Source organism: Ipomoea triloba, chromosome 1, assembly GCF_003576645.1.
Source record: "Ipomoea triloba cultivar NCNSP0323 chromosome 1, ASM357664v1".
NCBI classification, from domain to species: Eukaryota; Viridiplantae; Streptophyta; class Magnoliopsida; order Solanales; family Convolvulaceae; genus Ipomoea; species Ipomoea triloba.
The window spans coordinates 6,894,823-6,908,184 of NC_044916.1; the positions used below are offsets into that span (position 1 = coordinate 6,894,823).

A 13,362-nucleotide genomic window follows, 5' to 3' on the forward strand; every position below is an offset into this window, starting at 1 on the left:
ATAACGGTTTTAGAATTTCAAAATTTTTGAAACAAAAGACTTACATCACAATATAATGATGCTAAAGAAAGAACTAATTATTCAGACTTAAACAAATTTTTTTACCTCTATTAATATTAGTGACCAATATTAATAATTCTAGTGAGGATTTTTATTTTCACTAGAAATTTTATGGTTTTATTTTATAGTATAAACGATATGTCTAGGAATAGTATTACTCATTAGCTAGTGTCTATTATAATTATATATAACATCAAACATAAAAACAAGAGAAACAATTTTAATAAAAAAAAAAATGACGCCACAAAAATAGTTTTCATAAAAAAACATCTACCACATAAAGAGGTAAACCACACAGCATAAATTCCGTGCAATGGTCTTGTCCGAGAACAAGCAAGACTTGACGCTAGAAGCTTCTTATGGAAAACAAAAACATTTGGGATTGGTCGAAATAAATTGTAGAGACCGGTTGAAATTCGCACTTTCCTTGGTAGTACGTGTTACGATATTCTATCTTATACATAGTGATGACCTCATTCTCGAGTCGTTTAAGACTTTAAGGTGGCGATTTTTACGTTACGTTGTATCATATGCATTATATTAGTGGCAGTCTGCAGAAGCTTATATTCATTCGACTGTTCATTATGCGGCGTTGAATCTGTGCTGTAATCCGCTAGCTCTGTACACGTACGTACTACTGTTGGCCTTGGTGGAAATGTGATGATGATGAAATCACCATATTGAATGTTGCACTACAATCTCAAGTTATCGTCGTCATGGCTTAAGAAGTCGCTGGTTTCGATGAGGTTTGTGTGGTTATATATGAGAGTTGCCAATTTAGAAGACAAATTAATTCTCGTCCCACGATTGTGACTACTGCTGTAGATCAGAGGATATATAAATTGAAGTTTACCCTTTTACTATCCTCTTTCTTTTTCTATTTTATGTGAATTCACGAGGTGTTTTGAGTATTTTTCTGTATGAACTATCTGAGTTCACCTGGCTAATTTTGGCTCGCTCCGAGAAACTCAGAAACTAGTCAAAGAAAAATAATCACTTGCAAAAATCAAATTCTGGTCATCTCAAAATTCTTCTCCACAAAAAAATTTCTTTAATTTGCCGCTTTAGCCCCCGCTTTGCGTTACTCTTTTACTATCCGAATAGGGCGTTTGCGTGGATAGCTAACGACTAAGTTTAGTGTCAATACTATATTAATATAATATTTATTTTTCACTTATAACTCTTTTATAAAATTTAAAATTTAATAGAATATTCTGTAAAATATCATAATTTTAAAATAAAAAGTAAAACAATAAGTTCAACTAATTATACAACTCATGAGAATTTACAAATAAGAAATTCATAGGCACAATCCACATTCTCAATCCCCTTCTAGATGAATTTACAACACGCTCAATGCATTTAGCATTCACAAATTCCTTAAAAAAAATAAATTCATGATTTCAAAATTCTCCAAATTTTGATTTGAACCAAACTTTTTGACTTTTTTTTTTTCTTAGCGTAATACTAACTAGAAACTGAAAATTAGAAAAAAAAAAAAAAGTTCAAAATATTAAAAATTAGTTCATTAAAATAAGTAATTTAATTTTACGCAATTAGATTTCTATATAGATTTGTAGAGATTAATAACAAATAGGATTACTTGGTATCTCTAGGTATGATTGCCTTACTACTAGCTTGCTTTATTGTCGTCCACTGCTACACATCTTACTACTAGCTTAGTCTACTGTTGTCTGAATTCCTCCTTTAATTTTTTTCTTTCCAAACTTCACTCATGTGATAAACTGAGTTGTTCATGCGGGCATTGTCCTTTTTTTCTTCTTACTTCTTTGACTTTCTTATTTTTTTGACAATTTGAGGATGCTTCTACATAGGAAATTTGGGGGTTCTAAGATACTAACTTAATTATATTATTGTCAGGATCAAATGCTTACCACTACACCAAAATAAAATTATAACTTTAGGCATATAGTGATAATTAAGCACTTGATCTTTGCAACTAGTACTAGAGCATCCAGGTTATGTGTTTGAATCTCATTAAGAGTATGTTCTGCAATTGAAGTTGATACTTGATAGGTGCTCGGAGGGTGATTATTGGGTTGAAGCTTGGAGGCCAACTCTAGCATCCAATCCTACCATCGAAATGTGGCACTTACTGTTATGCAAGTATATAAGGAAATAAAGTTGCGCATTCATTATTAGCTACAACGATTGGCAAAGTGATAAGCACTCGATCGATCTTAACAATTGGTAGGTGCAACTTTATTTCTTGACAGTCGGTATCAAAACAGGCCACTGATTTGATCTCATTTAGAACATTTTGGACAGTTAAGCCTTGCAAGTGTAGTCTAGCATCCTACTATCAAAATGTGGCATTATTACTGCGCAATTATAAGGAAGTAAAGTTGCATAATCGCTACTAGTTATAACTAATTTCTAAAATAAGTTTACAACATTGCATTGAAACTCAACTAGTACATAGATCCATTATATTTGAGCTAAGTTTATTTATAATAAATGACCTTCTTTACATAAAACAATAAGTATATTCCTGGAGAACAAAATTTTAGGCCATATGTCAAGATTCTATTAGAGGAAGAAAGAAAATGAAAGAAATACAAATTGTCGTACAATTCATTTTTTTTTTTTAATAATTAGGGCATATCACGTTAATAAGAAGCAGTATAAAAATCGTAACTAAAAATGAAAGCACATCTACTAGTATTACTGCTCATTTATAAGTTTCTTATTTAAATAATGTAGCTAGTATACAACATGTGTAATAATCAAACTACAAGATCTATTACACAACAGGATGACCATACGTTGTGACTGAAGGTCTAAAACATCTTTGATATTGATAAGACAGAATTTAGCTTAACCCTGGAGAAAAGTACAGATGGAACGAACATTCTGAGACCCTCAAAAAACCTCGTGGAACCAATTCAAGGTAGACGAGTATGGTGATGTTTACGAGAGTGGTCTGGGCAACTGTCAACAGTAATATAACTTAACTTTGGATATGATTCAGGCTCCACTGTACTGTGATAATTGAAAAACCTAAGGGCCTTGATGGTTATGGATCCCCACGTATGTAGTTATTACATAACTTGGATCCTCTTTGTCTCTTTCAACTCTTTTCTTCACTTGGCACCCATTCACTGAGCACCTGTAGTAATTCCTGTTCATAAATCAACAATATACATACTATTAAACTAATATTACACGTTTTTTTTTTTTACTTTTTTTTTTACTTCTACTGATATTCGATGTTATTTAAAAAAAAAAAAAAAATCGAATCTTAGTTTTAATCCATTTTTTACCCTTCCTAGAATAGAAACAGAAGCTACCACAACTGTACAAGTATCATTTTTGCTATAAATGTATGACCATATTTATTGCTCCTCTCCCTTTCATTGGCCACTTAAATTTTTATTTTGGACTGTGGTTCCATAAAAGTTGGTATCTATACAGCTTTAAAAAAGGTTTAGCTGTTTACTAAAAAAAAAAAAAAAGTTTAGCTAACATATATAGGGGAGGGTGCATGCTTCAGGTAAAAATATGCTCCCACCTAAAAACTAAGGACTAATTTAATACACTTATTTGGATAGTTTAACGGTTGAAAATTGCAATAAAATATAGGAAAAAGGTAGGTTCATTTTAAAAATTTTAATAATTATAAAATTGACTGAGATATTTTTTTTTCATTCTAAAACCTTCAATAACAATTGATGAACGGCGGTTAAGATCAATCCTCACTTTTTACAATAGAATCTTGTTCCCATAGTATCCTTACCCTATATATATATATAATAGGGCAGGATCAAAGGAGAACCAATCTTCTATACAGACGTGTGAACTCCATAACAGGTATTAGTGGTTGCACAACCAGATGTTTAGACATTACAAATTGCATAATCGTAATTTCAAATTATAAATTATAAATTGTCACTGTATTTTTTAAAAAGTACTTTATAGTGTTTTTTTATAGTAATTTTTCAGGTGTATAACCAATCATTACAAATGTACAATCAAGCATTATGAGTTACACAAAAGTAGTTCGCACTGATTTACATTACAAAATGTACAATCAGGCATATATATAATTAGTCACTTCACAAATACCCAAATATTATAAAGCAATTGTGAAACCTTATTGTACTCACATCATTGAGTAAATTATATATGGATAAAAACTTAACAAAACTATCATTTTTCTTTATAATTACTTCGGTCCTTTTCTTTCTAGTTTGGATAACAAATGAAACATGTAAATTAAGGAAGAAGATATGGGTACGTAGAAACAAGTTGTCTAAAGCTAAGAGGGGTTGACACTTGACATACTTAACCTATGGCTTTTTGTTAGTGTTTTAATTTGTTTTGAAAATGACCATTTTGTTTGATACAATAATTACTTTAATGTTCAGAGATACAGTGAATATAATATCTTATGTGTGCAAATTAAAGAATTAATGATATCAACCTCATTGCTAGCCCCACCATATCCACATGTAATTTCCTAGAAATTAAGTCAGCTTTTATAAAATAGGAATCCATTTCAAGATATTAAGGTAGTCCAATCACGGCTTAGTGATGGGAATAGATCAGAAGATTTCCATTGAGAAACCAGACAACATACTTGTAACATACACGTCTCAGCATGCTTTTTTCAAATGTTTCAGTTTCAATAATGTTTCATGCATGCCCATATAACTTAAAATAAGAGCAAATATCAATTTTGGTCCCACGACTATTAACAAAATGACACTTTTGGTTCACATATTTAATTTTTATTAATTTTGGTTCCACGATTACTATTTTTGTGCCAAAATTTATCGTGCCGGTCACCCATCCTTTTAAAACATGTCGAAATCTAAAATTTTTAGAGGTATTTTCGTCTTTTTCAACTCAATATCCCAATTTGAGCATGAATAAAGAGATGTAAGCCCTAAGATTGATCACGATTCACATTTTCCTCCTCAAATTAAGGTAAAATGAGAATGAAAACTGCAAATTTTGATTAATCTTAGAACTTAAATCCATTTATTCATGCTCAAATTGGGATATTAAGTTGAAAATGACGAAAATACCCTTAACAATTTTATATTTTTGCACAGTTTAAACGGATGGGTGACTGCTGCGCGATGAATTTTAGCACTAAAACAATAGTCGTGGATGAAAATTGGTACTAAAACAATAGTCGTGGGACCAAAATCGACATTTGCTCTAAAGATAATAATGTTAATCGCACTCAAATGAAATACAATTGATTATTTTGTTAATAATATTTCCAATGTTTTATCTCAACTAGTATGAGAGAGGAGGAAAGTGTGATTCTTATTACATGTCATGTAAGTGATTAATATGATCAATTTTGCTGGAAAAAAAATTTAAAAATATTTCAATTGCACATATTTGACTTGTTTAATGATTAAGTTTAAAAAAAATTAATGTTAATATAATCAATTAATGTTGTACACTTGTTAAATTCAATGACTCAATTGAACAGAAATAATAAGTTGAGTGGTATATTTCACACATTTTTCTTTAATTAATTAGTAGATCTGTCAAATTAGATGAGTGAGGTGTTTGATTTCTAATCAAATACCGGCCATGATTGACACATGGATTATTTGTGTTTAAATGTACTCCGTATTACATGTTATATTAAACTTTGTGTTAGATTATGTCAGGAACACGACTTAAGTACATTTTGATATACGGAGTCGGGTACTATCTTTTAGAACAACGTTACGTTTCAAAGAAAGAAAAAAATCTTTTTGAACAAAAATAGGATATGATGTTGTACGATGTTTTAAAAATTTTATTATGTACCTTGGATTTGGGCTGTTTTTCACCTTTTTCTTGCCGTACTTTCTCCATTTGTAGCCATCATCCAGTATTTCAATATCTGATTTTGTTTTGAACGCAAACTTTTCAGTCACCCCCGCCGCAGTCCTCTCCATGCCTCCCCCACTATCAGCTGTTATCATCAAATACATTCAGCAAAATGCACATCTGAGTGGGATCTACAATAACACAAGCTCTAACAACAGTCTAAATACAACCATATATATAAGACTAACGATTTAAAATCATTGTTTTTGAGCAAGATCTACAACAACAACAGTCAAAAGGCAAGTTTCTTTGACTTAAAACATAACAATTCTTCATCTTTTTTAGTAGTGACACTATCCTTAGTAGTGGAGTTATTTCGCAGTTTTTGTAGGTGTGATTAGAAAAGAGAAAATGAGATGGGAAGAAAAAAATATAAAAGAAATAAGATTTAAAAAATATATATAAAACGCCCCAGCAGTTGAGCCTTGAAAGACAGAAGATCAGATGTTACTATACTATGCTCCCCTTCTTTGTAGAGGAACCATTTCCTCTCTCTTCATCTCTCTCATGCCACGGTGGAAAATAATATGACATAAACCAAGTATGATCCCCTGGTAGTGATGCTCTTAGCATCAAGCTTAACACTACGCCAAACTATATATAGTTAGTACTGAAGGTACAACTTTATTTCTTTATACCGCACATATTTTTGAGAAGTTGGGTGTTGGACTTAGCTAGATGCCGGGTGTTGGACTTTGCATTTTAAACCCTTTACTAACCTCCCTGTAAAATCCCTAGCCATCGAGTACTAGACTTAACCTTTGCTGGCCTCTGCCCAACAAACAAACAGTTAAGAATGGGTAAATAAATGAATGGATTTTATATTGTTTTCAAATGTTGCTTACTGATGCTACTAGAAGGTCCAGCGTAGAAGACGCCGCCTCCACCGCCTGAAGGAACCATGACGGCGTCAACCGCCGTGGTTTGACCAGGGTTCTGGGGATGTCCGGCGACGGCGAAAACCGGGTCTTCCTCAGGCGGCCAAACATCGAGGTCAAAGAACTCAGAGAGCTCAAAGCCGGAATCTTGGCGAGAAAAAGTGGAGTCATCATTATGATGAGTAGTGTAGTAGTGATGATGATGGTTGTTTCCATCCATGGAAGCTAAGCGAAGTGAAGTGAGCATGAATTAATGTTTTGGTGGCAGAAATATATGTTGTTCAATTCAAAGGTAGGGTTGAGCATTGTATGCTATTTAGGGTTCTTCGTAGTAAGTTCCAACGTAGGTCGTAAGAAGCTTCATGCTTAATTAGGGGTGGCTGAGGATGTTTAAGTGTTGGGACCCCTGTGGAGCTGAGAGGGACTTGCAAAGACGACCGGCTTATTGTATGATGCTAATAAGATGACAACATATATATGGTGGGACATTCAAAACAAAGACTTACCCGAAGACTTAATTAATTACCTCATTACCTGCTACCTGCCTTATATTAGCTTGTCGTCGTCATTATTTTTATCTTAATTCTTACTTCCACACCTATATGTATATATGTCACTATAATATTGGAATTATTTGCGCCAAAACAAATGGAATTTGCATCATGTTTTAAGTGTGAAATCAAATAATAAATGGAATTTGCATCATGTTTTAAGTGTGAAATCAAATAATACCCGCTTCTGTGTTGTTCACACTAATTCACATCGTAGGTTTACCCGCTTCTGTGTTGTTCACACTAATTCACATCGTAGGTTGGGAATGAAATAGAAATAATAATAATAATAATAATAATAATAATAATAATAATAAGAAAATTACGTAAAATATCTAATAATAATAATAATAATAATAATAATGGAATTTGCATCATGTTTTAAGTGTGAAATCAAATAATACCCGCTTCTGTGTTGTTCACACTAATTCACATCGTAGGTTGGGAATGAAATAGAAATAATAATAATAATAATAATAATAATAATAATAATAATAATAAGAAAATTACGTAAAATATCTAATAATAATAATAATATTATTATTATTATTATTATTATTATTACTATATATTTTATGTAATTTTCTTATTATTATTATTATTATTATTATTATTATTGATACATACATATATATATATATATGTGTGTGTGTTTAAAAATGACAAATTTTATCCTTGAATTCTTTTCATAGTCACTTTTCACAATTTAGTTAGTACATTAATTGACAGCTCTTTTCACCCATGATTGTTTGGGACTCTTAAAACTTATAATGTGTTGTTTTATGAGTCAATGATTTAAATTTAATATTGATAAATTCAATATAACAACAAAAATTAGAAAAACTTTTTATGGTATTTTACTGTTTTATATATACCTATAGACCAAACAAAGAAAAGTTCTACTAAAAAATACAACCAAAAAGAAAATTTTAGGTGATTTTTTAAAAACTATATGATGCCAATTATTTTTTAAAAATTATATGAAAATATTATATTGAAATTTTTTTAAATTAAATACATCAAAATATGAAATTAAATTTCGTTGATGGTTGAGTGATCAATAAAATATAAAACATGAAATATAAAATTTAGACATACATTTGCTGGTTAGAGAATCAAAAGATCAAAAATATAGTCACTAACTTAGACAACTGTTGAACTCTTTTCATTGACAAGATTAGAATATTAGTATGTGTTTTGATTAAGGCAACTTCTATGTTAACAATGAGGGTCTTAATTGCTCTTTAAGATGCACTTGTTTAGAGTATAAGAATGAGAATTCTTCAAAGAAAGGATTTTAAAGAATAAGAAGGGCATTATAAATTACAAATTTATTATCATGCTAATTTTATGTTTTATACAACTCTTGTTAAATTTTAAGAGTTCCATCCTGTTATGGGTGAAAAGAACCACTAATATAATAATTGAACGATGAAAAGTCATTTTCTTAAGGTTTATAAAACTTCTATTAAGTTTTTATGGTTTCATGTAGTCATCATAGGTGAAAAAATCACTAAAGTAACATTTAAAATTGAAAGGTGAAAAGTGACTATGAACAGAAAATTCAACCATTGAGTCAAATACCAAAAACATTATTTTTCCATTATTTATATATTGGCAAATCTCCTATTAGATTGTCTCCCGGATCTTCATACAAGGGATGAGTTGGGTTTTTCATAAGTATTACACTTTCTCTTATAAGTAATACTCCCTCCATCTCATTTTATTTGTCTGATTCGATTAACGAGGTTTGACTGAATCTATTTTTAATTTAATTTTTCATAATATTAAGTTTAGTATTAATATACATAATTTATAATTTAGAAACTACACTAAAAGTACTATTAAACACAAAAAAAAATAATTTTTAAAAATAAGTAAAACATAATAAAGAAAATAAACAAAGAAGAAAAAGTTGGTTTGACCAATGAATAGTAAGTAGGATAGATAAAATGGGACAGAGAAAGTACAATTTATCTCATAAGTAATTCTTCAACCTCTAATATTACATTTTGATTTAGAAGTATTGCATTTTTCATTATAAGTATTATACTTTATCTCAAAAGTAACAATCAATCAATTTATACCTGATTAACATTACACTTTTTCTTATAAGTAATTGTCCAACGTAACACCTAACTATTACATTTTTCCTCAAAAGTACTACACATTCTCTTATAAGTAACAAATAATCTATTCTTGATTAGTATTAAATTTTCCAACATAAGTATTACATTTGCATCTTGACTTGAGCCGTCTCACGGGTATGGGTTCGCCATATGGTCTCACAGAAGACTTATCGTTTAGACTAGTTATAAATATGTGCATCATGTAATTATAAAGTATGTGTAATGAATAAATATGAAGGTAGTCTTCAAAAAAAAATATGAAGGTAAAGTTATTTGATCAAAATGAAGGTAAAACTACATAAATATTATATAAAGTAATTATTATATGATGTAACACGATATTATATTTACACGTAAACCTTCAAAAACTAAAATCAAACTTGATTGACCAATTACATGGTTGTTTATATATATATATATATATATATATATATATATATATATATATATATATATATATATATATATATATATATAAAAGTAAAAAATGAAATTGAATTTATTGTTAATTTGTTAATTATCATAACATAGATTTACATTATTTAACTGAGTTATTATTATGTATCATTGTTGTAAAACTAATTAAAATTGTCAGTATATTAAAAAACATTTATGGATCGACTGAACATATATATATATAAAGATAATGGACATGCATCTAGGTGGAGAGTTGAAAGACAAACAATAAATTATGAATTCTTTAACCCCCCAAATTTGACCTTATAAAAGAAATTTGTGATTATATATTAATTTCATGTTACTAGAGTATTAACAAGCTTGAGGAGAAATTGAAAAAGATATAATTGTACAAAAAATTTTATAGAAGAAATAACTAATCACAACAAAAAATTACACTTAACACATTTTTATTCCGGTTAAAATGTTAATAATATTGATTATTATATAATTTAGTATATAAATATTCTTAGTAGAGAGTAGATATATATATAGCATTTGGTATTGTTTAAAATATTTTAATTTTTACTGTGACTATACTTTTCTATTCTTTAAAATATGATATTCCTTAAGTTTATCCTTTCAACAAGTGAAACAATAAAATATGTAGAATTTGGATTTTGTCTTAACTTGCATAATAAGTTTCTAACTTTTCCAATTTTTATTTTAAAATAATTGTAGAATAATCTCCATGCTAGCTGTCTCACCCATTAAAGGTGCCTATATGCAATAATATAGCGAGGAGATTAGTCATTGATTTATATGGTGGAAACACTAAGTACACCCAAAAATTAAAAAAAAATGGAATAATAACGTTATTTTTTAGTAAAATATTTTTCCCTCATGAATTGATCCTATAAATTAGTTACCACCACCACTAGTTGAAAATAAATGTAGCTATCCCATCATAGTGTGACATTAAAAGGAGAAAATTTTATATATAAAATGTATAGACTCAATAGAGGTATCTACAATTCAGCGAGGGTATTAGTCACCATGTTAACAGTCCCCTTCGCGACACCTATTTGTCAAGTTCAGCACAAATCATTCCCTTGATTGTGCAAATTATTATATATATAAATGAGTCTTATCTTTAATTAGGTAAGTTTTGAACATATGATTATCCTATTCAAATCGAATGTTCATAATTGACTTTAAATTAAATAATTAATATCAAAATATTTTTTTATATTTAAACTAAATATCAATCGAAATTTATATATTAATCTTTATATATTAATCATCTACGTACTAATGTACATCAAAAGCTTATAAGATACCACTTGTTAGATGGTTTGTCTTTTTGGTTTGGACGCATCGGTCAAACATAGAACTGGACTTTGGTCAAGTCCAGTGACTAGCTTTGTCAATGAACCAAAACATGTTCTGGTCCAGATTTCAATCCTTTCTTTATGGGTAAATGAAATGTTTTTTTTTTTTTGAAAACAATCAAATGTTAAGAATAGCCAATGGTTTGTTTGCCAAGTGTGTACGTACGCGTCATGAACTTGGCTAATCATGGCCATCTTGAAATAAATGTTTGCCATGTTTAAATTAATGAACGAGCCTAGTTCATGATATGATTTGTTCTAATGTTCATTATTTCTATTGAAGTAATATTACAATATATTAGAGATGGTCACAAGTTTAAGGGACCTCTATCTTAAGTCGAGCCTTTCTTAAGAAAGGATTTTACTTAAATCAATAGTTCTAAAATTAATTAAGATCGTTCTTGAGTTACTTTGTAACCAACTGAGTCTATACTATAACTATTATTATTATCGTTTGATTCATAGAATATGTCGAAAATGAAATAATATATTTGGGAATAAGCTCATTTGTTATGTTGGTCCCAAGCAAACAAAAAGTCTGGGGTTAAATTAACTTTTTAAATTTTTTCCAAAAATAAAATTTCAAGTTTAAATCACAACCCCAGCTTTAGCATGTCTTGATTGAGTTTGTAATGTTTTTAACTTTTTTCATATGTCATTTTCCTTGTTTCCAAACACAACCAATAAATTCTAAGAAATTCAAATCTCATAATAGTAGTAGCAATATATAAGACATTTCAAAACCAAAAGAAAATTATAAACAATTTTACTTTCAAATCTAAAATACAATGAATTCAATGCATAGGAAGTTCACCAAATATTTTTTTCCTTCAAATGAAAAGAAAAAAAAAATTATAAACTAGCATACCTTTTTCTTTTAATACTACTAACTCCCTTTTTTAACATACTAAAAAAAAACACAAATTCATGACCTCCCATTTAAAAAAATTACTTATTTCTCATTCCGACATACATTAACCTTTTTTTCTCATCTGAAAAATTGAAAATTTTTCAAACTAACGAGATAACAATATTTTACCATTTTACATATCTTGTTTCCTGAATATTAGAAAAACAGAGCTCAAATGAAACCTCCTCCAAATTTTATACCAATCCTCAAAATCCATATTATTCAGTGCACTACTTTTAACATTAAAATTGAAAAAGTTCCTCATTAAGGAATAACCACCAAATTCTTAAGCGTATGCCAATTTACAATTATTTCAATTAAATTAATGCTTTTCAAAACAATCCACATTCATTAGTTATTAAATTAACAATAAATCAATTAAACAATATGATAATGACCCAAAGTACTAGACTGTTTCATTCCTATTTTAATGACCCAAAGTACTTAGACTGTTTCCCAAAATAGCATTAGGCTCTGCTCAGTAAACATGAAAGTTTCTTCTCATAGACTACGTCTCTGAAGTCTGACATGTGAATTGTTTTCATGAATCATCAAAGCAGAAGATTGAAACATTTGCAGCAAAATATTATGCCCAAAAAGAAAAATAATAATACTCCAGTAATAATTTTAGGACAAATTAAAGAAAACACAGAAAGAATTGACCATGAAAACTCATATTTACAGACGCTGATTGTAGCGGCTCTCATTTCAAAAAGTTTAATCGCTCATTCCAATTATCGGAATAGCTCATAGCCTTATACTGCCTCAAAGGCAAATAAACATCGAACTCAAATCATAAATTTCAATTAAAAGCACAAAAATTTAACTAAAAAATAACAAAATTTAATACTTAGAAGTAATTAGGAGGAGATCAGAATAAAACACTGGTTTCTCAGTCATGGCAATCAGAAACACGGACCAATCAGTATATTCATCATGTCTCCGGAGCTCAAATCCCATCAAAACTCAATATCTAAGACAGAATCAAAATTTTAAAAATAAAAATAAAAAATGTAAAAGACCTCGATGAAATCAAAATCATCAGAGACTTAAATACAACGAATCATTGAATCTTAAACTCATATTGTTGCAGTTTTTTCCTCATCAAATGAGATATCGATTCATCAAAAGCCTGAAAACCGCATAAGAAACTAAACAAAACATAGATTGATTCTAAGCGTAGAACGA

The 13,362-nt window shown here is 29.3% G+C and overlaps 1 protein-coding gene and 3 non-coding genes across 4 annotated transcripts; all 4 read right to left on the reverse strand.

Annotated features, from left to right (window-relative positions):
* Positions 1 to 2,751: 2,751 nt before the first annotated feature.
* LOC116000315 (probable WRKY transcription factor 50) lies at positions 2,752 to 7,017 on the reverse strand. Its single transcript, XM_031240390.1, has 3 exons — positions 6,765 to 7,017; positions 5,857 to 6,004; positions 2,752 to 3,202 (listed from the first exon to the last, which is right to left on the reverse strand). Exons 1-3 carry the CDS (start codon positions 7,015 to 7,017, stop codon positions 3,082 to 3,084), a joined length of 522 nt encoding a protein of 173 aa, XP_031096250.1. The 3' UTR covers positions 2,752 to 3,081.
* Positions 7,018 to 12,645: 5,628 nt separating this feature from the next.
* On the reverse strand, positions 12,646 to 12,737 carry LOC116002465. The gene has a single exon (XR_004094474.1). It is a non-coding gene; the product is annotated as a small nucleolar RNA R64/Z200 family (small nucleolar RNA).
* Positions 12,738 to 13,041: 304 nt separating this feature from the next.
* LOC116002425 lies at positions 13,042 to 13,117 on the reverse strand. Its single transcript, XR_004094459.1, has one exon. It is a non-coding gene; the product is annotated as a small nucleolar RNA SNORD18 (small nucleolar RNA).
* Positions 13,118 to 13,210: 93 nt separating this feature from the next.
* On the reverse strand, positions 13,211 to 13,289 carry LOC116002453. Its single transcript, XR_004094470.1, has one exon. It is a non-coding gene; the product is annotated as a small nucleolar RNA Z199 (small nucleolar RNA).
* Between the last annotated feature and the right edge of the window lie 73 nt (positions 13,290 to 13,362).